Here is a 25,036-nt window from a genome sequence, read left to right on the forward strand (position 1 = left end):
TATCTTTGGGCAATGTGGTTCTCAAGAGATTGTCTGTGAATGTGTTAGAGGGATTGTAGGATTTATGGATTCATTTCATGGTGGTTGTGTTTGTTTGTTGTTGTTTAGTCTGTCTGTTTTCTTTCCAGGCTTCCTCTTCTGCTTTTGAGCTAATGGTTTTGATAACTCCCTTCTCACCTATGCCTTCATTCCCCCTCTTTTTTTTTTTTTTTTTAAAGTGTTATGTGAAAATTTAAGGGATTATGGAATGTGTTTTTTATTAAGCAAACTAAAAATAGAAGGTAGTGTTGCTTGATGTATGGAAAGTATTGTTTTAGCTGGTAATGACTGAAAAACAGGCAAATCTTGCTTTATCTCCTTTGCTTGGGTTGTACATCTTCCCAGTGTATTAACATCTGCACTGACAATGCTCTTCCCTGGTGGGTAGGTGGATCTTTCTGTTCCGTGTTCCATGCAGACAGTGAAGAAGAAAGGCACACATTGTGTTTCAGTTTCTTTTGATATATGAGCTCAGACTGCCAGTTTCTGATTTTCCTCATCTTTGTAAAATGCTCAAATTTTAAAGAAAAAATGTGGGAACGGTAGGGCAGAATTCCTCGCCACATTGGTTCATCTTGCTTTCAGCACGATACCCAGCAAAAAACATAAAATAGAAATCCATGGAGCTTTGCCTGATGTTTGTTCCTCGTAACAGCATAAGATTAACCTTGTCTATGACTTGGTGCTACCTTTGTGAGATAGCTCCTGCTGACATTACAAGCTAGAACCCATTAGAAAGTCCTCATTAGATTTTAATCAGCAGCAATTAGTGATTTCTCAACTGCTCCTTCTGATTTGTAGCAGAAAGGTAGTGTTATTGCTCTAAGATTGTCCAGACGAAAGCCAGCATCGAGGATGCCTTCTCCAAGCATCAGCGTATGAAAGAATTGTGGCTGCTGCAGGTGGGATGGTGATGTTTTTTTATCTCTTGAAGCTCCCAGCATTCTATTTTCAGAACTTCAGGTTTGCTCTCCTGGTTTTCCATTTTGTAAGCTGTCCTGAAGCTTCTAAAAGAGACACTGAGCTGAAAGCACTTTGTGATGGTGTTTCTAAAGGGTCTGAAGTTTTTCGGGGGCTGGAGACGGGGGGGAAGAGAGATTTGTGTGTGTGTGTTGTTTTTCTTCTCTTCCACACAATGGAGCTTTCAGAGAACCTCTCTTAAAAGGCATAGCTACAGCCTTTGTGTTGAAGGGTGTGTCTGCTGGCAGGGTTTGCTGATGCAGACGGGCTGGCTGGTGATTAACAAAGGTCATTAGACTTTGGAATCTGACAGGGGAGCGGGGTGGTGTGTCTTCTGCGCCGGGCTGGAGGGCTCCCTAGGGACTGGAGGCCCCCCGGCCATCTCAACCCCCCCACCCCCCGCCCCGAGCCCTCCTCCTGCTGGGAGGCTCGGCTCTGCCTTGCCTTTGCCTGTAGGACAGCTTGGACCAGAGTCTTGATGCTGTAATGCCGTGTTTTTTTTGATTGAACTGTCACATTTGTCATCCATGGGACAGGGAACCAACCGTGGGAGATACTTGCTAGCGGTCTGCTCAGGGAGAGAAGGTGCTGCTTGGGCAGAGCAGGGGGACGGCAGCGACATGGTTTGGGGTGCAAGGCGTGCAGGAGAAGTGCAGCTGTGTCTTGGGGATGCTGATTTTTCAAGCATCACTCAAGGAAGAGGAGGAAAAAAGGGGAAAAAAAGAAGAAAAACAGACGTGGTGTGCTTGAGATGAAGCTGAGATAAGTGAGGCCATGTTGTGCACGGGCGAGAAGCTATGAGCCTCTCAGTGCTGGAGTTGTCTGAGCTAAAATGGCTGCTTCCAAAGCTCAGAGGACTAGGGCAGCTTAGTGAGTCTTAAAGCTTCAGTGACGCAGGGGCTCATATCTCTTGAAAGTGTGATAAACACATTCAGCAGAGCTGTGGCTTGTTTGGCTGAGATGAAAGGACTAAGCTTGGGGGGATGGGTAGTGAAAACTGGATGATCTGCTTTTCTGTGAAGTGCTCTAAATGCAGGAGTCGTCTGCTCCATGGAAAAATTTGTTTTCAGGTCTAATGGACTGTGCTAAAGGAGACGTGGGGTGGGGCTTCACTCACTGCTGTAATTTGATCCAGAGCAGATAGCAACCTCTTCCACACAATTTGGTCTGGTGCTTGCACATAAAGGCTCGAGTATCTCGATTATTGTAACTTTGTTATCCGAATAGAAGCTGGTACAGCGTTCATTTTCTATATTGGTGGTGGGAGGGAGGGTAGTGGGGAGGGAGGAACACAGTGCAGCCTGCAAAGAACCGTAGGTAAATATGTGGAGAGCCTGTGTGCTCAGACTCTCCAGAATTTGACTTACTAGAAGTTTACTTTAGCAGGCTATCAGAAGAAACATTCTTTCATATAAAATCCTGATGCAATATCCTCTCTTATTTCAGTGCATTAATGTTTTGGAGCCTTCTCACTGTAGAAGTAGCTCTGTACTCTGTACATGAAATAGACATGAAATTTTTAGAGTTTTGGGCTACTCTTGTACCTTGGACCTCTGGAATGACCGGATTATCCCCAGCCCAGCAGAGCATGTGGAAACTGAAGAAGTAATTATTTTGTTAACATAGAGTATTTAGACACCCATTGCTCTGGTGCTTAAGTATTGTGTGAAGTAGGAGAGTCTAAGGCTTTTGTGTTGCTTGTGCTTTGTGTTTCCTCACCCTTATGGCAGTGCTTAGATATACAACTCTTGACACAGGATTAACTGTTTTACAAACTGAACCTCTGTACTTCGTGTTGCCATGGCTTATGTTACTTGGTACTTCAAGGTACCCATGGCATATGGATAAATCAAGAAAGCCATAGTCTTTCTGGGATAAGTCTTTGTTACATGTTTCCATTGTATTTCAGCAATATCCCTATTCCTATTGCCTTCCCTTATCTTCCTACAGTCCTCACCTTCTCCCAAATATCTCACAAAGGTGATGTCTCCAGAATATGCTCAAATGAAGCAGTATACATTTTACCAAAGAACAGAGATCACAGAATGGTAGGGATTGGAAAGGACCTCTGGAGATCATCAAGTCAAACCCTTTCCTAAAGCATGTTCCCTACAACAGTAAGTTACACAGGAAAGTGTCCAGATGGATCTTGAGTGTCTACAAGGAAGGAGACTCCACAGTTCCTCTGGCAGTTTGTTTCAGTGCTCTGTCACCTACACAGCAGAAGTTTTTGTTCACTTTCAGATTGGGATCTCCCATGATCCAGTTCCTACCTATTGCCTCTTGCCCCATCGCTGAACGCCACTGAAAAGAGCCTGGCTTTGTCCACTTGACTTTCACTCATTAGACATCTATATACATTTATGAAATTCCCTGTCATCTCTCACAAAGCCTCGGTGGAGTTGAGGCAGAACAAACCATTCTACCTTGAGTTCACAGAGTAGCTGTATCTCACCTTGCATTTGTGTCTAGATTTTCCACCAACATCAGTACTATCAGAGTGTTGAGCAGAAACGCAGTTTTCTTTCTCTGGAGGCTTTTAATCTTTTGAAAGTAAAGCAGACGGTGCTTTTTCATCTTCCAAGATGTGTTAGAGTGGGACATAGATGCAGAAGCCATTGTTTTCTGAATGTAATTTTGAATGTGTGATTGCTTAGAAGTAATTTGCTTTTTCTGTAGTGTACAAGTTCTGGTCTTTGAACAAAACAGACTTCTGTCTAGTGTAATGGAAAAGCCAAGGGAACAAAGTCCATTGAATCAACAGTTATTTGTCAGAAACTTGACTGTAGTGTTTAGTCAGCAACTTGTGAGCTACTTAGGTAGGACTTCATGTGAATCCTAACTGATTCCTTTTCTCGTAGTAAGTACTGATTGAGTTTTACACTGAAGTAGTTATGGAATCTCTGGAAACTACTGTCTTTACAAACATGACCTTACCTATTCTTAGAACTCCTTTAAATGGCACTATTGTAAAACATTTCTTCTTCACATCTTCTCTCTCCTGTAGAATTTTCTCATGTAAAAGATCATTCTTGAATCATGGAGGTGCTGCAGTGTGATGGCTGTGATTTTCGAGCTCCATCTTATGAAGACCTAAAAGCTCACATCCAGGATGTTCACACTGCTTTTCTGCAGCCAACTGATGTCTCTGAGGAAAGTCCTAGCCAGCCAAGGTCTGGTTCCATGAATGCTAGCAACCAGACTGAAGTTGAATTTTCTTCTGTAAAGGATGAATTTACAATTGCAGATGAAATAGCAGGTAAATCTCAATTCTAACCTCCTATTTCACATGTGGCTTACTTCAGTGTATATTTAGCTAATACTTTTAATTTGACTGTAAAAAGTACATTATCCTTCCTGCTGTGGCAACAAAACAGGTATTTAGCTTCAGGCATGTTGGTTCTGACCACAGCTTTTTCTGCAAGTACAAATATGGAGGATAGTTTTATTTCTTAGCTGATCTTCATCTGTTGCTTCAAAATGCTTTTGTTCATCAGTTTTTCATTGCTCTTCATCACCATGAAGCTCCTTAGAGTTTTCAATTTTATTAGTATACTAGATTTTTTTTTTCCCCCATAGAAGGTGATTTTGGAAATGGCCTATCCCAGCCTGCGCACAGTATCATATGTGTGTACATTTTCTGCACAGTCATCATTTTTCTGAACATTGCCAGATACATAGATCTCACCATAAATCAATGAGAGAATCCTGGTGTGATTATTACCTGTACAGGGTGCAGTTGTATTCTTAACCATACAGGGTGGGTGGAGAAAAAGCCTCTGTTTTTTTTTTATAATTTATTTATATATTCACCTTGATTCTCATTTTAGGGCAAAATGCAACAAGTCAGATGGGAACTGGAAGTTACTATAGCCAGAGCCAGACTTTCTATGGTCAGCATATGGCTCCAAATCCTAAACCAACCAACAAATTTTTCCAGTGCAAGTTCTGTGTGCGTTACTTCCGTTCCAAAAACCTCCTTATAGAGCATACACGCAAGGTTCATGGAGCACAGGCTGGGGGGAGCTCAGTGGGGCCACCCTCCGCTAGTTCCTTAAATTACAACATCATGATGCATGAAGGGTTTGGCAAAGTTTTCAGTTGCCAGTTCTGCACCTACAAGTCACCCAGGCGTGCAAGGATTATTAAGCACCAGAAAATGTATCACAAAAACAACCTGAAAGAGAGTTCAACTCCCCCTGCAGCTTCCACTGCTATATCTGAATCGACATCTGCTTCTGTGCCAGTGCAGGAACCCTGCAAGGAGCTGCCTGCAGAGGTGGTGGAGCGGAGCATTTTGGAGTCCATGGTCAAGCCCCTGACAAAGTCTAGGGGCAACTTTTGCTGTGAATGGTGCAGCTACCAGACACCTCGAAGGGAGCGCTGGTGTGACCACATGATGAAGAAGCACCGCAGCATGGTGAAAATACTGTCAAGCCTGAGGCAGCAACAAGAAGGAACCAGTGCACCTGATGTACAGAATAAGAGTGCCCAGAATGCCTCCCCAAACTCTAATTATATTTCCATGAACACAACGGGACGTGAGATGTCTAATGCTAATGTCTCAAACTTCAGGAGCTCTATGGGCAATTCCCTTATCAGGCCCAACTCTTCTACATCTTCCAAGTTTTCTTCTGTGTCTTACCCTCAAATGAAGCCTAAGTCACCTCACAACTCGAGCATAGTTAATTTGTCTGACAGATCCCGCTATGGAATTGCTGATATGACAAATTCTTCTGCTGACCTGGAAACAAACAGTATGCTAAATGACTCCAGCTCAGATGAAGAGCTAAATGAAATGGACAGCGAGAATGGCTTGAACTCCATGGATCACCAGACCACAGGAATGTCCGCAGAGCAGCTGATGGGATCCGATGGCAACAAACTATTGGAGACAAAGGGAATTCCCTTTAGAAGGTATATGAACAGGTTCCAGTGCCCTTTTTGCCCTTTCCTGACGATGCACCGCAGAAGCATTTCCCGTCACATTGAGAACATCCACCTGTCAGGGAAGACGGCTGTATACAAGTGTGATGAATGCCCTTTTACTTGTAAGAGTTCATTAAAACTTGGTGCCCACAAGCAATGCCATACAGGTGCAACATCAGACTGGGACACTGTGAATTCTCAGGCTGAAAGCATTGCCTCTTCTTTGAATGACAGCACAGTGTCATACGAGAGTGGAAATGTAAATGGTAGGAAGTCTGCTGGGATGATGGAACCAGTGCAGCAGCAGCAACAGCAACAACAGCAATCACCCCAGCCCCACTCACAGCATCCATACAAGTGTACAATGTGCAACTATTCCACCACAACTTTAAAAGGCCTGAGAGTTCATCAGCAGCACAAGCACTCATTCTGTGACAACTTGCCAAAATACGATGGACCACCATCCAACGCACCGCAAGAGAGTGAGGCAGATGCTCACACATCTGCCAGCACAGTGAAAAAGAGCCAGACCTCAATCCTTGGGCTCTCATCTAAAAATAATTTTGTTGCAAAGGCCCCTCGGAAGGTGTCAAACGATTTCCCTTTAGATCTCTCGCCAGTGAAAAAGAGAACTAGAATTGATGAAATAGCGAGTAATCTGCAGAGCAAAATCAGCCAAAATAAACAGCAAGAAGATGCTGTGATTAATGTAGAGGATGATGAGGAAGAGGAGGAAGACAATGAGGTGGAGATAGAAGTGGAGTTAGACAGAGAAGAAGAGCAAACAGAACCAATGATAGAAGTTTCCAGTTCTTATGCTCCACAGCAAATGTGGGGAAGAGAGGCTAATGATTCCCAGAAGGAGACAAACTTCAGAAGCTTGCAGCATGATTACAATTCTGCTAATGGAGCAGAGATTGAGCTCACTCTATCAGAAGATGAGGAGGATTATTATTCTTCCGTCAGCATGAAGGAACATCAGAGTCCTAATGCCTCTGTTCTGGGGGGCCAGTCAAACATGTATGGTACTGATCAGAACAACGAGAATGCAGAGTTCAATGACTCTGGCAGGCTTTACTATTGTAAACACTGTGATTTCAGCAACAAATCTGCCCGGAGTGTTAGCACCCACTACCAGCGAATGCATCCTTATATTAAATTCAGCTTTAGGTATATTTTGGATCCCAATGATCATAGTGCAGTATACCGATGTCTTGAGTGCTATATTGACTACACAAACTTTGAAGACTTGCAGCAGCATTATGGAGAGCATCACCCTGAAGCTATGAATGTACTGAACTTTGATCATTCTGATTTGATCTATCGCTGTCGCTTCTGCTCTTACACAAGCCCAAATGTTAGAAGCCTGATGCCACATTACCAAAGAATGCATCCCACAGTGAAAATTAACAATGCAATGATATTTTCAAGTTATGTTGTTGAGCAGCAAGAAGGACTAAATACAGAGTCTCAAACACTAAGAGAGATCTTGAATTCTGCTCCAAAAACTATGGCAACTTCTACCCCTGTGGCTCGCGGGGCTGGTGTGCCAGCTGGCTTTAACAAAAGTGCTGCCAAGAGTTTTAGCCCTGAATGTGAAAATCAAAAGGAACCTTCAGTCAATAGTGTGGTTGTTTATGACTGCGATGTGTGTTCATTTGCAAGCCCTAATATGCATTCAGTTTTGGTTCATTACCAGAAGAAGCACCCCGAAGAAAAAGCATCGTATTTCAGAATTCAGAAGACAATGCGTGTAGTCTCTGTTGATAGGGGCTCTGCTCTGGCCCAGATGTCTTTTGAGATGGGAACACCCGTCTCCCCAAAATTGTCCAACTTGGCTTCTCCACCTCCCCCACCACCACCCCCAGACCTTGCTACTGAACTTTACTATTGCAAACACTGTTCATACAGCAACCGCTCAGTTGTGGGAGTGCTTGTCCACTACCAGAAAAGGCACCCGGAGATAAAGGTCACTGCCAAATATATCAGACAGGCACCTCCCACTGCAGCAATGATGAGGGCTGGTGAGCTGCCACCTGGTATACAGAGGCCACCAGTGTCAATGCAACAGTTGAGCCGAGGTGGTTCTGAAACCTCTGTGAATCCTCCCGAGAATGAAATGTTTTTCTGCCAACACTGTGATTATGGAAACCGAACCGTGAAAGGAGTGCTTATTCATTATCAAAAGAAGCATCGTGACTTCAAAGCTAATGCAGATGTGATTAGACAGCATACAGCCACCATTAGAAGCCTTTGTGATCGCAGCCAGAAGAAATCATCTGGCGGCGTGTCTGCTCATACCTCTAGCACTGAACGGGACAAGTCCAAGCTGAGAGCCCTCAAGTGCAGGCAGTGCAGCTATACATCACCTTACTTCTATGCATTGAGGAAGCATATTAAGAAAGATCACCCAAATCTGAAGGCCACGGTTACATCTATTCTGAGATGGGCATTTTTGGATGGCTTGATAGAGGCTGGTTATCACTGTGAGTGGTGCATTTATTCACACACAGAGCCAAGTGGTTTGCTTGTGCATTACCAAAGGAGACATCCTGAGCATTATGTTGACTATACTTACATGGCCACTAAACTCTGGGCAGGTCCCGATCCCTCCCCTCCTGCCCTAGTGTTGCCAGCAGAAGCAAAGACCTATAAATGCAGAGACTGCATTTTTGAAGCATCTTCCATTTGGGATATTACTAATCACTACCAAGCTTTTCACCCTTGGGCTATGAATGGGGATGAATCTGTGCTGCTAGATATCATCAAGGAGAAAGATGCTGCTGAGAAATCTGGCACGCAGTCTGATGAAGCTGGGGTCAGGATGGATTCTGAAGACCAGATAACAACCTCACAGATGGACCAGGAAGCAGAGTGTGCAGAGGATCCCAGCCTTTCCCAGGAAAAAACTGTGCAGCTGGCTTCTGCAAACCCCGCCATCTCCTCTACTCCTTATCAGTGTACAGTTTGCCAGTCTGAATACAACAACTTGCATGGACTTCTTACACATTATGGCAAAAAACATCCTGGCATGAAAGTGAAAGCTGCAGACTTTGCTCAGGATATAGACATTAACCCAGGGGCCGTGTACAAGTGTAGACACTGCCCATACATCAACACACGCATTCATGGCGTTCTCACACACTACCAGAAGCGGCACCCGTCAATAAAGGTCACTGCTGAAGATTTTGTGCATGATGTGGAGCAGTCAACTGATATTACTCAGAATGATGTGGAAGAGACGAGTAGGATTTTTAAGCAAGGCTATGGTGCTTATCGATGCAAACTGTGCCCTTACACTCATGGAACACTGGAGAAGCTCAAAATTCACTATGAGAAATATCACAATCAGCCTGAATTTGATGTTTTTGCCCAGTCACCACCAAAAGTATCTGCTTCCCTGGAGCCAGACATGGTGACTGAAATCAAGGCCTCTCCAGAAATTGCTGCTGAGGATGTTGGAGAAATCTCTGTTGCAGCGCCTCATTTCTCCAGTTCTCATTTAGTGTCTCACACAGTTTTCCGGTGTCAGCTCTGCAAATATTTTTGCTCTACCCGGAAGGGGATAGCCAGGCACTACCGCATCAAACATAACAATGTCCGGGCACAGCCAGAGGGCAAGAACAACCTCTTCAAATGTGCTTTGTGTTCCTACACCAACCCTATTCGCAAAGGGCTTGCGGCACACTACCAGAAAAGACATGACATTGATGCTTACTACACTCATTGCTTAGCAGCCTCCAGGACAGTAAGCGACAAACCCAATAAAGTGATCATTCCATCTCCTCCCAAAGATGACACTCCTCAGTTAAGTGAGGAACTGAGGAGAGCTGTAGAGAAGAAGAAATGCTCGCTTTGTTCCTTCCAGTCCTTCAGCAAAAAGGGCATTGTGTCCCACTACATGAAGCGTCACCCTGGTGTTTTCCCGAAGAAGCAGCATGCAAGCAAGCTTGGGGGTTACTTCACTGCCGTGTATGCTGATGAGCATGAAAAGCTGACTCCAGCTGAAGAGAGGAATGAGTTTGAGAAGCCTGAAGTGGAGAGTGAGACTCAGGAAATTGAGTGGCTTCCCTTCAGGTGCATAAAATGTTTCAAGCTGTCCTTCAGCACAGCGGAGCTGCTGTGCATGCATTACACTGACCACCACAGCAAGGATTTGAAGAGAGACTTTACCATACTGGGAAGTGGCACCCGCTCTCAGAATGCTGTCTACCAGTGCAAGCACTGCGATATGAAATTGCATAGCACAGCAGAGCTGACTGCACACTTGAATGGTCACAATGAGGAGTTCCAGAAACGTGCCAAACGTCAGGAGAGGAGGAAGCAGCTTCTAAGCAAGCAAAAATACGCAGATGGTGCTTTTGCAGATTTCAAACAAGAGAGGGTAAGGATCTGTGTCTGGTCTCTTTCCCTGTTCTCCCTTCCCTGCTGAGAGAGAAAAACAAAAACACTACCCTTCTGCACCCCAAGAGGCTGCCTGTTACTAATGCCCACTTGCATGTTCTGTTTGACAGCCAAATGACCACAGGCTAATGAATGACTCAGCTTGCCAGTTGAGCTCCATAAGTCAATTACACATTCTGCTTTAATTTTCTCATCCTTTCCTTCGTTTTCCACCCCTCCCTAGGTTCCGTGGGAGGCCCTGAGCTTTCTAACTGCTTCCTTCAATATTCTCCTTATCTTACTTTCCTCCTACCCTTCTGGAAGGCCATCTGGATCTCACAGTTCCTTGTTCTTTTGTTGCAAGGCAGCCATGTATTAGATTTTTTATAAAATGTCCCATTCCCATTTTAAGTGTATCACTGGATAACACTTTAGTTTACTTCACAATCATGTTTATTATAGTAACTTTCTTTTATAAATGACTAAATGCTAGTAGGACAGAAATCTGTCTGATTACTGAAGCTTTGGACAAGTGTCCCATAATCAGAAAAACAAATTGTGCTCTTTTATCCTGCTCACACACTCCATTCTTTCTGCTTTATTGAGGAATACAGTTGCTGCAGAAAATATCTTCGCAGCTGCTGGGGAAGTAGAGGTGTCATGAAAGAGCACAATTTCAGGTCAAATTGCATTGTCTTCTGGAGTACTACTGTTATGCTGAAACTGAAAGTTTCAGTTGCGCAGATGTCCAGCCCTGTTATTATGGAGGCATTAATAGACATCAGCAAAAATTGACCTTGCTGTTTCTCAAGACTTGATTTGTACATTAAGCATAATTTCTCTCTAGCTGTAAAATCTAGTCTGTATTCGTAAAAATGAGATAGCAAAGCACTTCAGTGTATGAATTGATCTGTGCTTGTGTACTCATAGGCTTTTGGACACCTGGAAGATGTTTCAAAACTTAAAGAGCGGAAAGTGGTTGGTTACAAGTGTAAATTTTGTGTGGAAGTCCATCCAACACTTCGAGCCATTTGTAATCACCTCCGCAAACATGTCCAGTATGGGAATGTCTCTTCTGTGTCAGCTACGGTAAAGGTGAGAATTTTAAAACTGTGACAGCAACTTTTTGTATTGTTTAAAATTAAGGACTCATTGAAAAGTTGTGGAGGCCTCTCGAGTAGTTGACTGTTATTCCAATTCATTGCAGTTATTCCAGTTCAGAATGATTTTTTAATCTAATTCTTGCAGTGCATGCTGTTTATTTTAAGATGTTTTAACTTTTTTCCACTCTTGATCTAGGGGCACGAAGACTATTTAATTCTCATTTCTTCTCAGCCGCAAAGGAGTTGATGTCGCTGATGACCGAAAGACTTGGTTTATGAGCAGGAGGCTTTCTCTCAGCTATTGTGGGCTACTTTGCTACTTAGTTAAACAGTAAAGGAGCTGTTTTTTTTTTTGTTTTTTTTTTTTTAAAGAAGAGTAAGTGTGCACATTCAGACGGATGAAGTTACTTATGGTATGCCTTTCTACAGGAAATTTCCTTGCTGGCTCCAAACAAAACGTTCAGCTGGCCAGCTGACCCAGTGGTACCATTCAGGCTATTAGCTGTAAGAATGTCATTCCTTTCTCCCTGTGAAAAAAAGTTGTCTTCTGGAACATCTCCAAGGATATGCTTTGCATCACAGCCTGATTTCTATATATCAGCAGAGACAGAGCAAGTACAATAAGGCTGTAGGAAATAGCTGTGTATTCCTTCTCCTTGTGCTGCAGTTTGGTAAAGATTCCTGCTGCAAGTCTCAATGACTTAGGATGCTTTTTTCATGACACCAGCTATGATTTGTAAGGAAGCAGAATCCTTCAAGGCCTAGCTTATGCTTCCACGAGAGAGCTTTCTTTGCCCTACAGCTGCCCTTCCTTTACTTTACCTGACAGTATTGACAGACTGGGAGGCTTCTCTCCTTTCAGACAATTTCCTCTCTTCCCTGCTTCTCATATGAATTTGATGTGGGATCAATGACATCTTTTGAATGAAAAGATACTATGCAGCTGGGAACAAAATCTGAAATTCAAGGCTAAAAGAACATAATACATACTCTTACAGGTTTTTTAAAGTTGCTGTAAAAGTATGTGCTTTGTTCAGAGGAATGAAAGGACAGAAGAGTTAAGAAAGTGAATAAGAAAATACTTAGGTTTATTTTTTTAAGAAGATTTCTAGAATCTTAGAGCACTTTCTTGTGAATTTGACTCTAATGGGCAACTACGTAGTAAAGCAGAGTAGACTTAGTTTGTAGAGTAGCTATACTGTAAAGTTATGTGAAAATGAGCTGAAGTGAACTTACTCTATATATCTTAGCAAGTTTTCACTGATCAGGTCTAGAAGATTCATGTAGAGATTATTGAAAGTTGATTCAGTTTCTTGTCTTTTTGCTTCATTTGACTATCAGGAGACTTTTATTTTCCCTCCAAGAGTAGGCCCATATTTCAGGAAGCCATTAATAGGGATATATTTAGAGAAATAGCGTAGTGGGAAAGCTAGGTATTAAAATGAGCACATGGGAAAGCCTGAGGGGCAGAAGGGAGAGAGAATTGATGGCTTTGGGGTGGTATGTGTTTTTTAGCAGGAAGCTGAAGATTCTTCAAACACAACTTTGGAGGGTTTTGAGGGAGCCAAAGACCCTGGCATTCTGGAATTTGCAGAAGCTGAATCTGGAGCATTCTTGGAAGATGAAACCAGACCTGGGGGCTACTACTGCAGCCAGTGTGACCGGGTTTTGATGTCTATGCAGGGTCTGCGATCTCACGAGAGGAGTCACTTGGCTTTGGCCATGTTTACCCGGGAAGACAAGTACAGCTGCCAGTATTGCTCCTTTGTCTCTGCTTTCAGGCACAAGTAAGTTGTGGCTTTTTGTTTTGTTTTCAAAAGAAGCACTGACTAGAACTACTGTTTCATAGGTTGACACTGAAAAGCACCCTCAAGCTGATTTTGAGCAACACTTGTCTCAGCATTTGGGTGTCTTCTGCACTATCTTTGTGTGCATTTGCTTATAAAAGGACACATCTATATAGCCTGATTTTTTTTTTTTAAGCCCCTTTCTGCTGCATGCAAGCAAATAACACAGCTGCTTTCAGCAGGTAAACTGTGAATCCCACCACTTATGAAACCCTGCCAAATGCATGCGACTTGGCAAGTGAATAAGAGTAAAGTATATTTCTTTTTAATCCTTAATATATAATGAACTTCCGATGTGCACAACTATATTGTTCACAATGACTACAACTTTCTGACAATTGAGTTATCATTTCTCATGTTAAATAGCTATCATAAACTTTCCTTTAAAAATTGATATTTTTCTTCCTTAAGCATGATGTGCAGTTTTCACTCTACAAACATTTCAGTTTCATACCAGCATGGCATATGTGACTTCATCAGCCTGTTTCCTTGTCTCATTTTGCATAATGAAAATATGAAGTCATAATAAATAGGCAGGTTCCTTCTGATTTTCTTCCTAGCAATTGACTTTGCCATCAGCTTTATAATTGTATATAAATATAATATATATATATTATGTATAATTATAAAGCTCATATATATATATATATATAAACACTCATATATATATATATATATATATATATATATATATATGAGAATTCAAAAAAATACACGTATATGCCAAAAAGGAGGTAAAAGGGTCTTTTCTGAAGACATTTAGAACTGACAATGTTTCCTCTGTGACACATCATACATGTGACAAACATTCTCTAGATTCTGGGAAGAGAGCTGCTTCCTTACTATCTTAACAGAAGTACTCCACGTGGTCATTCGCTATAGGCATTCATAACACCATCAGATACATTCTAAAATTTGGTGAATACTGCAATTAAATGCATGTGGAAGGGAAAGCACAGTAAAATGCATTTTTATACACCTTACATTAAAAACCGAGATTTCTTTTGGTATGCCATGGCAAGCTGATGACACAGGTCGAAAAGATCCATGGGATTGAGCAGTCAAGAGTGACAAAGGGGATGGGGGGGGAAGGGAGAAAGAGTGGATACTACTGAGCATATTTCACCTTGCTTAGCCCAGGCTGACACTGAGAACGACCTCAGTAGGCCTACTATTTGCCTAATCAGCTGGTTTGCTTTCAAAAATCAGACTTGTTTTTAGAGTTTTTAGGAATGAATACCTACCTTAGGAATGAATAAACTATTGTCCTATGAGTAGAAGTGTTGGTAAGCCAGGAAATGGTTGTCATCTTCATTTGATAATAAGTGTTGCTGCTGTTGTATAGGTGGTCTTCATCTTTTATTTCTGATGCAATTACTCTCTTGGGAAATAAAGTTTATGAAAGAAACCAAATCAGTATTTAATTAATTAATTAATCAGTATTTAATTAATCTACTGTTCTTCTAAATCTTACCAAATCTTAACCTGCCTTTGGAAGAATGGTGCTGGCAATGTGTGTGATCATGAATACAGTTTTAAGTATTACTATGTAAAACTCTTGAACGTATGTATTACAGAATAGTTTGAATATATATTGTACACATCTTTGTCAGATTGTTTAACTGTTCAGTAAGATCATTGGCTACTTAAAACATGCTTTTGATTTAATCAATAGCAGGTAATAAAGAAAAACTGGCTTACCCCTTCCAACAACCAGTACCAGCTCAAGAGGAGCGTAGTTTTCATCCAAAGAGATACTGCGAGGCTCCACCCCTTCTGGTCACTCATGTGCACTACTTGCACCTGAGCACCCTGGATTAGCCACACCTTCCCACCTGTTGCTCAACCATTGGTTCAGTCTGTGACCTGGAAATTCTGCAACTTCAGCTGTTCAAGTGTCTTAGTGTCTGGGACATTTATTTCCCCATTTGCCTAGAAAAGCTGTACATTTTGTCTTCCCACAAACTTCATCCTCAATTTTTTTAAAAAACTTATATTTGTATAAACTGGCCCTGAAAGGAGACACAAATTTATTTCTTTTTTTTTTTTTTTACTGCCATCAAATTTTTGAATATAGAGACTTTAGCGCTCTCGTAAACAGGGATTTTCTGTCTCAAGTGCTACAGTGTGGTACTAAAGATCCAATGACAATCTGTAGTGAGAGTAGGCTGGAACAGCCTACACTTGACTTGCATGTTGATCCTCCATAAAAACATGATGATCGAAGTAAAGCAGAAGGAAATAAGCCTGAAGTGTGTCTAGAATTAAATTGGTAAATGGGGGGATAGTTTTTTCAAATGATCAGTTCTCCAATCTGCACTACCTTTTCATTCCATCACCACACGTAAGGAGACTGAAATTAACCATAATAACAAAACAGTAGTGTTTTCAAGGAAGAGGCTTTACTAGAAAAGTTTACAAAACAAGCTGAGGCTAGCTGCCTACCACCTTGAGATTGTGAACTGAGGACTATGATCCAAAATGTGGGAGCTGAAGAGCTCTGCAGGACTTACAATGAATTTGCTCTTTTTTTACAAACTATGGAAAGTGCCCTTTTTCCTTTCAAAATTTCTCTAAGCTGTTACAAGAAGCTGTGGAGAGACTAAGTTGCGATCATACCCCTATATTCAGGCTGTCGATTTCTGTGAAGAAAGTTGAGGCTGCTCATAGTCACCCCTTCTTCTCTTGTTGAGCTTTGTTCAGGATCTCCCTCACTGTTATTCCTGAAACTCTGTTGCCTTTTAATCCCGGAACTCATCAACTGCAGCCTGCTGGCATCCTCCCCAGAGTAGGATCGCTAATCTGCTTTTGCTGTAACCAAAAGAAGACTTCCTCATTAAAGCTGGTCAAAAATATCTTTTTTTTTTTTTAATCTATATACCATCAAGAGGACAGAAAAGAGGTGTATTTTCACAAAAATGTCTGCCAGGACAATAAATCTCTGTAGTGATAATTCTACTGTTCTTGTACATTTCTTGTTTCTATCAGCTGGTCTCTCAAGTCTGGATCAGGTATAATTTAATTTATACTAATCTTGTCCTAGAAGTTTATTTAAGTGGCTTGCTCTCTGCATAACAGAATTGGTGTTAGCTCTGCTTCTTTTCTTCAGATTAGATTCTGCTTTATTCTGTAGGCAGACCTTTGAGTTTAAAGAGATTGCAGAAGAGCTTCATATTCCTCTTATTTAACTTATTATTGCTAAGTTTTACTTTGCATTTAGAGGAATAGCTTGAATGTTTTGCTCTTTTATGATTCCCTTTTCTGTCTTTCTCTTTTTCAAGTCTGGATCGTCATATGCAGACCCATCATGGACACCATAAACCGTTCCGTTGCAAATTGTGCCCATTCAAGTCCTCTTACAATAGCCGCCTGAAAACCCATATACTCAAGGCTCATGCTGGTAAGTTTTCTCTCTTAGTTTAGCAGTCCAGCAACAGAAATGGCCAGTGTATTCTTGTTGCTCATCAGAGATGCTGGTTTGAATCCCGTGTTTTGTCACCAAATTTGGGTAAGATTTTTATGGCAAATCAGGATTGGCCAACCTATGCACTTACTGGAATTGGTGAAAGTTTGAATGTTTTTGGAAAGACAAGAATTTTAAACAAGACGAATAGTTCATAAATGGCCCATTCTATTTTCATTGTTGTAAATGATAAATGAACTTATTCAGTCTGCTTACTCTAGTGTCTTAACTTTGCTCTTTTATATTTATGTTTGTGCTTTACTTGGGAAAAGGCTTGTGAACTGAATGTTTTTTGGGGAGACTCTCGCTTGGCTTTCATAGTAAAGCCAAAGACTGCAGACGTCAGGTCTATATACAGCAGAACATCATCATTCTTTTAACACACATGGTAGTTCTCTGTATTGTGTTGTAGAATACATGAATGCAAACATGGTGCTGATTAACCAGAATCGGGAAGGGGATGTGTCATGCAGGATAGATCATCACAGAGTATTGCACCTTTGATTATTAAAAAGCTTGAGACTCAAAATTTCCTGGTAGATGTCTTGTCTCCTGTCCTTGGCCCTACACTCTTGACATCATCATACATCATGTGCTGAAGGCTTATTAGAACATTGGAGTCAAGAACTGCTGTCTGTGTTCCCTATTGTTGCATCTTTCTGGTTAAAAAAGATGAAAAAACATTTCCCAAACTGCAGTCCAAACATGCACTTCAATACAAATAATAGGATACTGACTGATCTAAAAAGAACACGAACTAGACCAGTTGTCTCCGGTTACTCAGACATAGAAACTACTGGAACAGATGACACATGAGTAGAAGTATGTTCCTTGTCTTATTATTTGTCACACTATACTCTATACTCACTATAGTTGGAGTGGAGGAGGAAGGTGTGAAAAGGGGTAGAAAAGGCAGGAAGAGTTCATAACTGTCTACTGATTATTTCTTTTTAAAGAAAACTATCACCCCCTGATTCAAGGCATTTTTTGTTGACAAAATGTAGTGGAGATTGATGATCTTGGTTGCACTCAATTTCTGATACTGGTTTCAAATGTCGCAGAGTTAGTGCCAGGACCCTTTTCTGTACTTCAATGGGTGTTGCTGATTAGCTAGTCTGTTACCAGCCTCATTATGTATGGGACTGCGGCGTTCTGTACTTTCTAGGTAGTCCAACGATATGCAGCAGTTCTTGTTTATAAAATCCCACATCCTGTATGAAGATGACACAGATCTTCATCTTCACCAAACAGAATGTTTCCTTTATGCTGTTGTAAAGTTGGACTCTTTGCGTTACCTTGTTTGAACCTGCCTGAATTTTGGAGCCAAAGTTTGCGCGCAACTGGTACTTATTTCATACTCCTCTTCATATATTGTTTTATTTATTATGAATTCATGCTATTGAACTTGACTAGTGGACAGTCCTTGAAGGACCATATTTTGTATCATATGAGAACACAATTTCATGGTTGCTTGGATAGTGTTTTGCACAATGACTTGTGTAATAGGGTTTTCAAAGACTTATGATCTGTTTCTGCCTCAGTCCATTTCTACCAAACAAATATTCGCATCACAGAAAATTACTTGGATGTTTTTCACTCAGTTTTGCTTTGTTGTGTTTTGAGAGTTAGTCCTTCAGAAATACATACTACTGAATAACACACAATGAAGAATATTCTTCAGATTCCCCAGTTTTTCAGTGATGCAGGGGTTTTCAAAACCTCTTTTGTTGCCATTTTTTCTCTTGTCAATCATCTTACTATCAGTTTATTTAGAAATAGAAATTTCTATATCCCTTCATTTATTTGTCTAGAGTCTCCTGGAGATCTTTAAAGTTCTTTAACTTTTTTAAAGTTTTTTAAAGAAAAATACTAAAGGCCAGAGTATTGTGGCTCTGCTCACATTCTGTGAAATCTGGAACATAATACTCCAAATATATATCAGGTGTTGATACTGTTCTCTCCCCTCAAATTTCTACATGCATTTATTTGTGTGTATATTATTATGATTATTTTTTAAGTGCAAAACTAGCAGTTGAAAATGCACTCTAATGAGCAAAACTATAGTCTTGCCTCTAGAATAAAATACATCCTTTCATGCTGATATTCTGCTGAGCTGTTTTTGATAAGTAGTGGATACATGTATTAATTGTGTCCAGACTTCTTAATATATAATCATCCTGTATTCCTTTTGATGTCTTCTGATGCTTTTAAGCTAATGGTTGGTGCTCACTGTTGTCCCACAGTTTCTTATTCTGACAAACTGTATTTCACTAACCATATATACTTTGGGAATTTTTTGTGGCCTTGTATTATGCTGTTCCATTAAGTAAGTTTTTATATGTGGTATGTAAAATGTGTTGTTTTTTTTTTCCTGTTTGTATAAAACTGATACGTAACTCTGATGTGATATGCAGATGAGGAATACCATTTGAACACACACAAGACAATTTCTCATTTCGTCAGTTTGGACTCTTTCAGATGTATGGAAAGAGGCTTTCTGAGAGTTTGTGTTTTATCCCAAAAATTAGGTTAGTTTTTCTGGAAGAGAGATCTGAGTGCTATGTTTTTTGTATAATGGTTGCTGATCTTTTCAGGTGTGCTTACTCCAACTTGCTTCAATAAGCATGTTTACATGTTCCCTTTTGGTTCAGGTATTTGTGGTTGTCAGAAATGATGCTGTTTGAGAATCATGTTTGCTAAATTTATTGAGAGATGGAAAACATATTCTGCCTCATTCATTACCAGAGCTCTTGTTCTTCTGTTACTGTTCATGAATATTTCACTCCAATATTAGTTTTGGCTCTTTGTGTACAACTCATATGTGGTCAGTGTTACTCTTGTACATGGAAGTGGCACTTCCAAAACAATAGCTTGGCACCTGTATAAAATCACATTGTTTCTGTTGGGACAGTTTCACTTTGTCTTCCAATTGCCTCCATGCTTAATGCAAAACAAATCTTATCTAAGGATTTGTTTCCCTTTGTTTGCTGTCTCTGTAGCTTGGAATGTGTTCAAAATTAAATTCACTACCGTTCATTACTTCTGTTCCTTCACTTCTTTTGGTGCTTTTTCATAACATGCTTTCACATAGCCTTGCAGATATGCACTTTTCTTGGTATTGCCATGTTTGCTTCTTGTTGTGAACCGACCTTGACTTGGTTACCAGTTTTGTGCAGATTATTCCTGCGTAGTGGCAAGTTTTTTGTAAGGAAAATGTGTCCTTTCTCAAATGTAAATGCCTTTTTCTTTTTTCTTTTGCACTTTTTTTTTTTTTTTTTTTTTTTTTTTGAGGGACCTCTGTTAGCACTTTCTAGTCCATCTTGCTTCTTTAAGCTGCATGCAGAAACAAATGACTTCACCTTCTATAGTTGCTGTGCTCCCCAAAACGTTTGGAAAGGCTGTAGTTCAGTGATTCCATTTTCATCTCAGTCTGTTTTCTTCTCATACCATGCAACGCAGGCATGCTACTACTTTGGTCTCTATTTTTTGGCATCGACCACTTTACAAGGATCTACAGCTGTCCAAGAAATGGAGCAAACTCCAGATTGTTCCTGCAAGGAAATGCACATAGCTTGTTCAGTCAGGGATCAGTCTGATGCTGAAGGAGTCCATGTGAACTTTACTGCCAAGTTCAGTAGAAGTATGGGGGCCCCATTTTGTTTCTTTTGTGAGCTGATGACTTGCCTGTATTTCGCTCACCCAGGTGAACATGCCTACAAATGTTCCTCCTGCTCATTTTCCACCATGACAATCAGCCAGCTGAAAGAGCATTCCTTGAAAGTGCATGGGAAAGCACTGACACTACCAAGACCCCGCATTGTCAACCTTGCAGCCTCACACGCCCACCACACCTCCAAGAACCACACTCCTGCTGAAGAAGTGGAGGACTCTAATGGTAAGAGGTGCCTCAGAGCAAGAATTTAATTTCCTAAGGTGCCACTTAATATATTGATTGAAAACAACCAAAAAACTCCCCCCCCAAAAAAACAACATAGAGCAGGCAGCTTGTCCTCAAAGCAGCTTCATTTGATTGTTAATAAAAATCAGAAGTTGCATCAAAAACAGAAGTATGCATGGTATTTTAGGATGATTTTTAGATCCTCATTCGTGCATACCCCATTAACTTGTCCTGTCACCAGTTGAGTTTAGAATATCTCAGTGCTGGCTTTACTTCTTAACAAGATTTAAATTGCAGAAAATTTTCAAATGCAGAGCTTGTACTGATAGCCAGTGGGAAAAGGATCATCTAACTCCATCCACACTCCTGAAAAACAGCCCTTTGTCTTGTTAGAGAACTTCAGTGAAATCGTAAGATTAAGATTAAAATGTGAACATGTAATGATAATTAAAGTAATTATTCCTCTTGCTCTCAATACAGAGGACAAAAAAAGTACATCTAGATACTAAGCTGCATCTGCAAGAAGGAGAATTTGAGAACTGTTTTCTTTTGTATATTTTCCTTGAAAGCTGTTAACACTTAGTGCTAGATGAATACCCAGAAGATACTTAGAAAGCAGCAAAGGGTGCTGTTAACAGGCAAATTGCAAACTCATAGAAGAGATTTTGCATGGTACCCTATGAAGTGTATAGACTTTTTAAGTGGTAGGTAATGAGGTATGCTTTGGATATCAGCTCCTGCCTAACAAGAAGAGAGCAGGTCTTTAGGCAAAGAAAGTACTGATTCCATACATGGAACTGTCAGACAATTGCAAAGACAATCAGAGAGCTGGAGCACCCTTCCTACGAAGACAGGCTGAGGGAGCTGGACTTGTGCAGCCTGGAGAATGCTCCAGTAGGACCTCACTGTAGCCTTCTAGTATTTAAAGGGAGCTTATAAATAGGGGAGGGATTGTATTTTTACATGGCCTGATAGTGACAGGACAAGGGGGAACTGTTTTAAACTAAAAGAGAGGATATTTAATTTATATATTAGGAGAAAATCCTTTATTCAGAGGGTGGTGAGGCCCTGGCACAGCTGCCCAGAGAAGCTGTGTTGCCCCATCCCTGGAGGTGTTCAAGGCCAGCTTGGATGGGGCCCTGGGCAGCTGAGCTGGTGGGTACAGCCCTGCTGATGGCACGGACTGGGGCTGGTGGGCTTGGAGATCCCTTTGAACATAAGCCATGCTAGGATTCTGTGATTCATGGATGAGTTGCACACAGGTGGAAAATGTAGATGAAGCTGAAAAAGCTTAGACCTTTCTATGTTTGGGGAACTGCAATGTGTTAGAAATGGGGAAAAAACAATTCTTCCAGAAGTTTGACACTTCCAGAAGTGTGACAGAAGTTTTTGGTGGATTTTTTGTTCATTTTGTTTCTTATTAAAAACTATTTTTGTTTGTTTGTTTCTGGCAAAGTGAGGGAGTGTTTTAAATATTGTCAATAATTTTTTAGGCATTTTTGGACTCCCTTCTTCCCTGTTTTGCCCAAAAAATAAGTGTAAAATGAGAAAGAGGGGAAGATAAGAAGTAAATTTTGCATAAAATGGTGGAAAGGAATTTGAAGAAAAAACTAATCAGCATAGAAATACTTACTTGAAGAGAGAAATGAATAATATTTTTGTGGTTATGCAAGTCATTTCTGGAGTCAGAATCAGAATCTTATCAAAAGATTTTGACCAGCTGTTCTCAGATGCCTTTTGTGAAGAGGTTGTGTGGAACGGTACAGTGAAGACTTACTAACTGAGCTTTTATTTTTGCTAATGATAGCTTAAACTAATCCAACAAGCAGGGTACATCTTGTGATTGTATTCTGGTTTTTAATGCTTAAAAAAAAAAAAGTTACGCTGCTGACTTTCAATAAGTGGAGAATAATTTTTAGTGGCTGTTCTTTCCTATATGTTAGTGATCTCTGAATAGTAATAGTGGTGTTGAGACATAAAGAAGTACAATATTTGAATTTGGTAACAATAGTACACTTTCTTCTTTTCTTGCTTATCCCAGGAGCTCAAAGGCATGATTAGTGAAGTTAAAAATTCAAGCGCGGATCTCTGTAGAGGATAATTTTATGGTCCTCAATGTAAATTATAGAGAGAAAAAAAAATATCTGTTAACAAAAACACCTTAGGAGATTGACTCAGTTACCTAGATATGTATTGGAGCCAGAAATGAAGGCAGAGTCTGTCCCAGGTAGCTTGGTCATCCTTAAACAGTTACTGGTTAAGACACTGACAGTAATTGAAGCAACCCGTTGTGGAGCTAGTCAGATGAGGTGTTGTAATAACAGTGTTAGTGTTTTCAACCTTGTTTGAGGAAGGCATAAACTGTTTCAAGTATATATTCTTCATGAGGAAGTTGGCTTCGGTTTGTGGTAATGGTGGAAGCTCTTAGGTCATAATTTATTTTGAATAAATCAAACTAGAAAAAAGACTTGTCTCAGCAATAGGAAATGCTCATCTGTTTGAGCAGCTCTCACATACAGTTGGAGATTACTGGAAATGAGACTTAGAGTAGTGTAGTTGGATTTTGGTTTTGTTGCTGTGTATAAGTAAACTGTACATTATAAATTAATTCACTTGGGATGTGGACTTGAGTTAGGGATGGGATGAGTGGCAGACAAAAGGATGCCCTGCATTGTTATGGGCCTGTTTGTTGGTAGGTATGAAGCTGCTAGTATAATTGAAATGGCTGTAGAAAAGATTTGGTTCTGTTTGTGGATGAATACTGTAGTTGAAGTAAGAAACGGAGCAGGATGGCTTGGAGAGATTTGAAGAGAAAGCAGAACTCGTCGTTTAATGAGATAAAAAAGGGAAGGGGAATCAAATTGTAAAAGCGGAGTCCATGTCTGAATGGAGCTGTTCTGGGATAAGATAAAAAATTTGTTTGCCCAAGTGCCTTTCTCAGGACAATCCTTTTTTTTTTTTTTTTTTTTTTTTTTTTTTTAAATTTAATTTTAGATTTTGTCAAATTGATTCATTTATTAGAAGGTGCAAATATATTTCAATTTCTTTACCTTAGTTCTCTGTTGGTATCAGTAAGCGTATTTGAAGTGCTTATATCCTAGATGTTTTGGACAACACTGTCATTAGAAACTGTAACAGTCACTCATATGCTTTTCTCAAGGCAGTAGTATAAAAAGGTGTCTGTGTCTATCTCCAGTTGTATCACCTGTGAAGGCTTTCCTAACGGGGCACTGTTGGAAGATACTGCTTTTTGTATCCCATCTGGTGTTCCGCATGTTGTGTAGTTATTTCTTTATATGTAAGATACCCTGTTTACATTGTGTCCTAATCTAGGTAGATGTAAAACAGTCAATTTTTTTTTTCTTTTTTTCTTTTTTTTAAATAAATGCCATGGAAGATCAGCAAATGCAGCAAATGTTGACCACTAGTGTAAGTTCTGTCTGTTCTTGAATAGTGTAGTGGCACTGAATGGTCTGTGGTATCCAGTCATTGTTGAAACTGTTGCTGTTGGGGTAAATTTTTCTTCTGCTCCCCTAATAATTCATAGGTATTTTTCCTCTTTAGGAAAAAAAAAAGAAAAGAGAGAGAGAGAGAGGAAAAAAAAGGTTAGCTATGATCTGACTACTTGCAGTTGTATGGTTGGCTTTTTTGTTTGGATTTACATGTTTGCTCTTTACAGTGACATGTGGCTTTACAGTTTTGCAATCTAAGGGAGTAAAAATTAGATATAAATTGAAAAACTGCAAACTGTTGGGAGAGAGATTGAGTAAATCACCTAATAAGGCCTATTTGTCTGTTCTTTCATGGTCTTTTTGAGAACGAGATTATATTCATGTTACTCTCTGCCCAGAAGAGCTATATAGAATTATTAATGGTACTGTCATGTTGTGGGACAGTGTATCTCACAGATAAGGGTTTCCAGTACTGTGCTGTGCAGAGTCAGCTCTGTTCTGTTGACTTGAGTGCAAGGCAGTGTAGTTTCAGTGTCTGCACTGACAAATCATATTAAGAGACTACTATCAGTTTCAGTAAGGAAGAAGTGAAAGCAAAGCAAACACAAAAATTTTTTAAGAAAGCAGAGTAGCAAATGTTATCTGCAATGTAATCGTCCCTAAGGACAATGCACATATGGGCACAGTTTATGTGAATACTGAGGTTATGCATGTCAAGAGCTACGGAGATGGTGGACTGCCTGCCTACCTTCTAAAAACCAGAGAAATCCATGAGTGTAGCCAGTTCTCCTGAAGCAGAATGACTCTACAGATTGATAAATTGTTTCATGTTGTCACTTCATGCCTAGGAGTAGCTTTTGGGAATATGTAGAAGATTTGCCCTAAACTGACCTTGCAAATACTATTGCTTTTTTAAGTATATCTTTATTTTTATAAAAGAAACAACAAAACTCTTTGGCCTA

The 25,036-nt window shown here is 40.4% G+C and overlaps 1 protein-coding gene across 6 annotated transcripts in view; it reads left to right on the top strand.

The window, feature by feature from the left end:
* The window catches only part of ZNF462 (zinc finger protein 462), a 90,180-nt gene that overhangs the window by 35,722 nt on the left and 29,422 nt on the right, over positions 1 to 25,036 (top strand). For 4 of the 6 annotated variants that reach the window (XM_052700658.1, XM_052700661.1, XM_052700660.1 and 1 more), the window contains exons 2-7: positions 4,007 to 4,258; positions 4,830 to 10,312; positions 11,242 to 11,406; positions 13,098 to 13,201; positions 16,543 to 16,661; positions 20,428 to 20,619. In XM_052700658.1, the coding sequence (XP_052556618.1) occupies positions 4,039 to 4,258; positions 4,830 to 10,312; positions 11,242 to 11,406; positions 13,098 to 13,201; positions 16,543 to 16,661; positions 20,428 to 20,619 (6,283 nt within the window). In that variant the 5' untranslated portion in view covers positions 4,007 to 4,038. The remainder of the gene's footprint in view (positions 1 to 4,006; positions 4,259 to 4,829; positions 10,313 to 11,241; positions 11,407 to 13,097; positions 13,202 to 16,542; positions 16,662 to 20,427; positions 20,620 to 25,036) is intronic. The other 2 variants (XM_052700664.1, XM_052700662.1) reach the window with 2 other exon arrangements.

Source organism: Tympanuchus pallidicinctus, unplaced genomic scaffold, assembly GCF_026119805.1.
Source record: "Tympanuchus pallidicinctus isolate F22 unplaced genomic scaffold, pur_lepc_1.0 scaffold4, whole genome shotgun sequence".
NCBI lineage: Eukaryota > Metazoa > Chordata > Aves > Galliformes > Phasianidae > Tympanuchus > Tympanuchus pallidicinctus.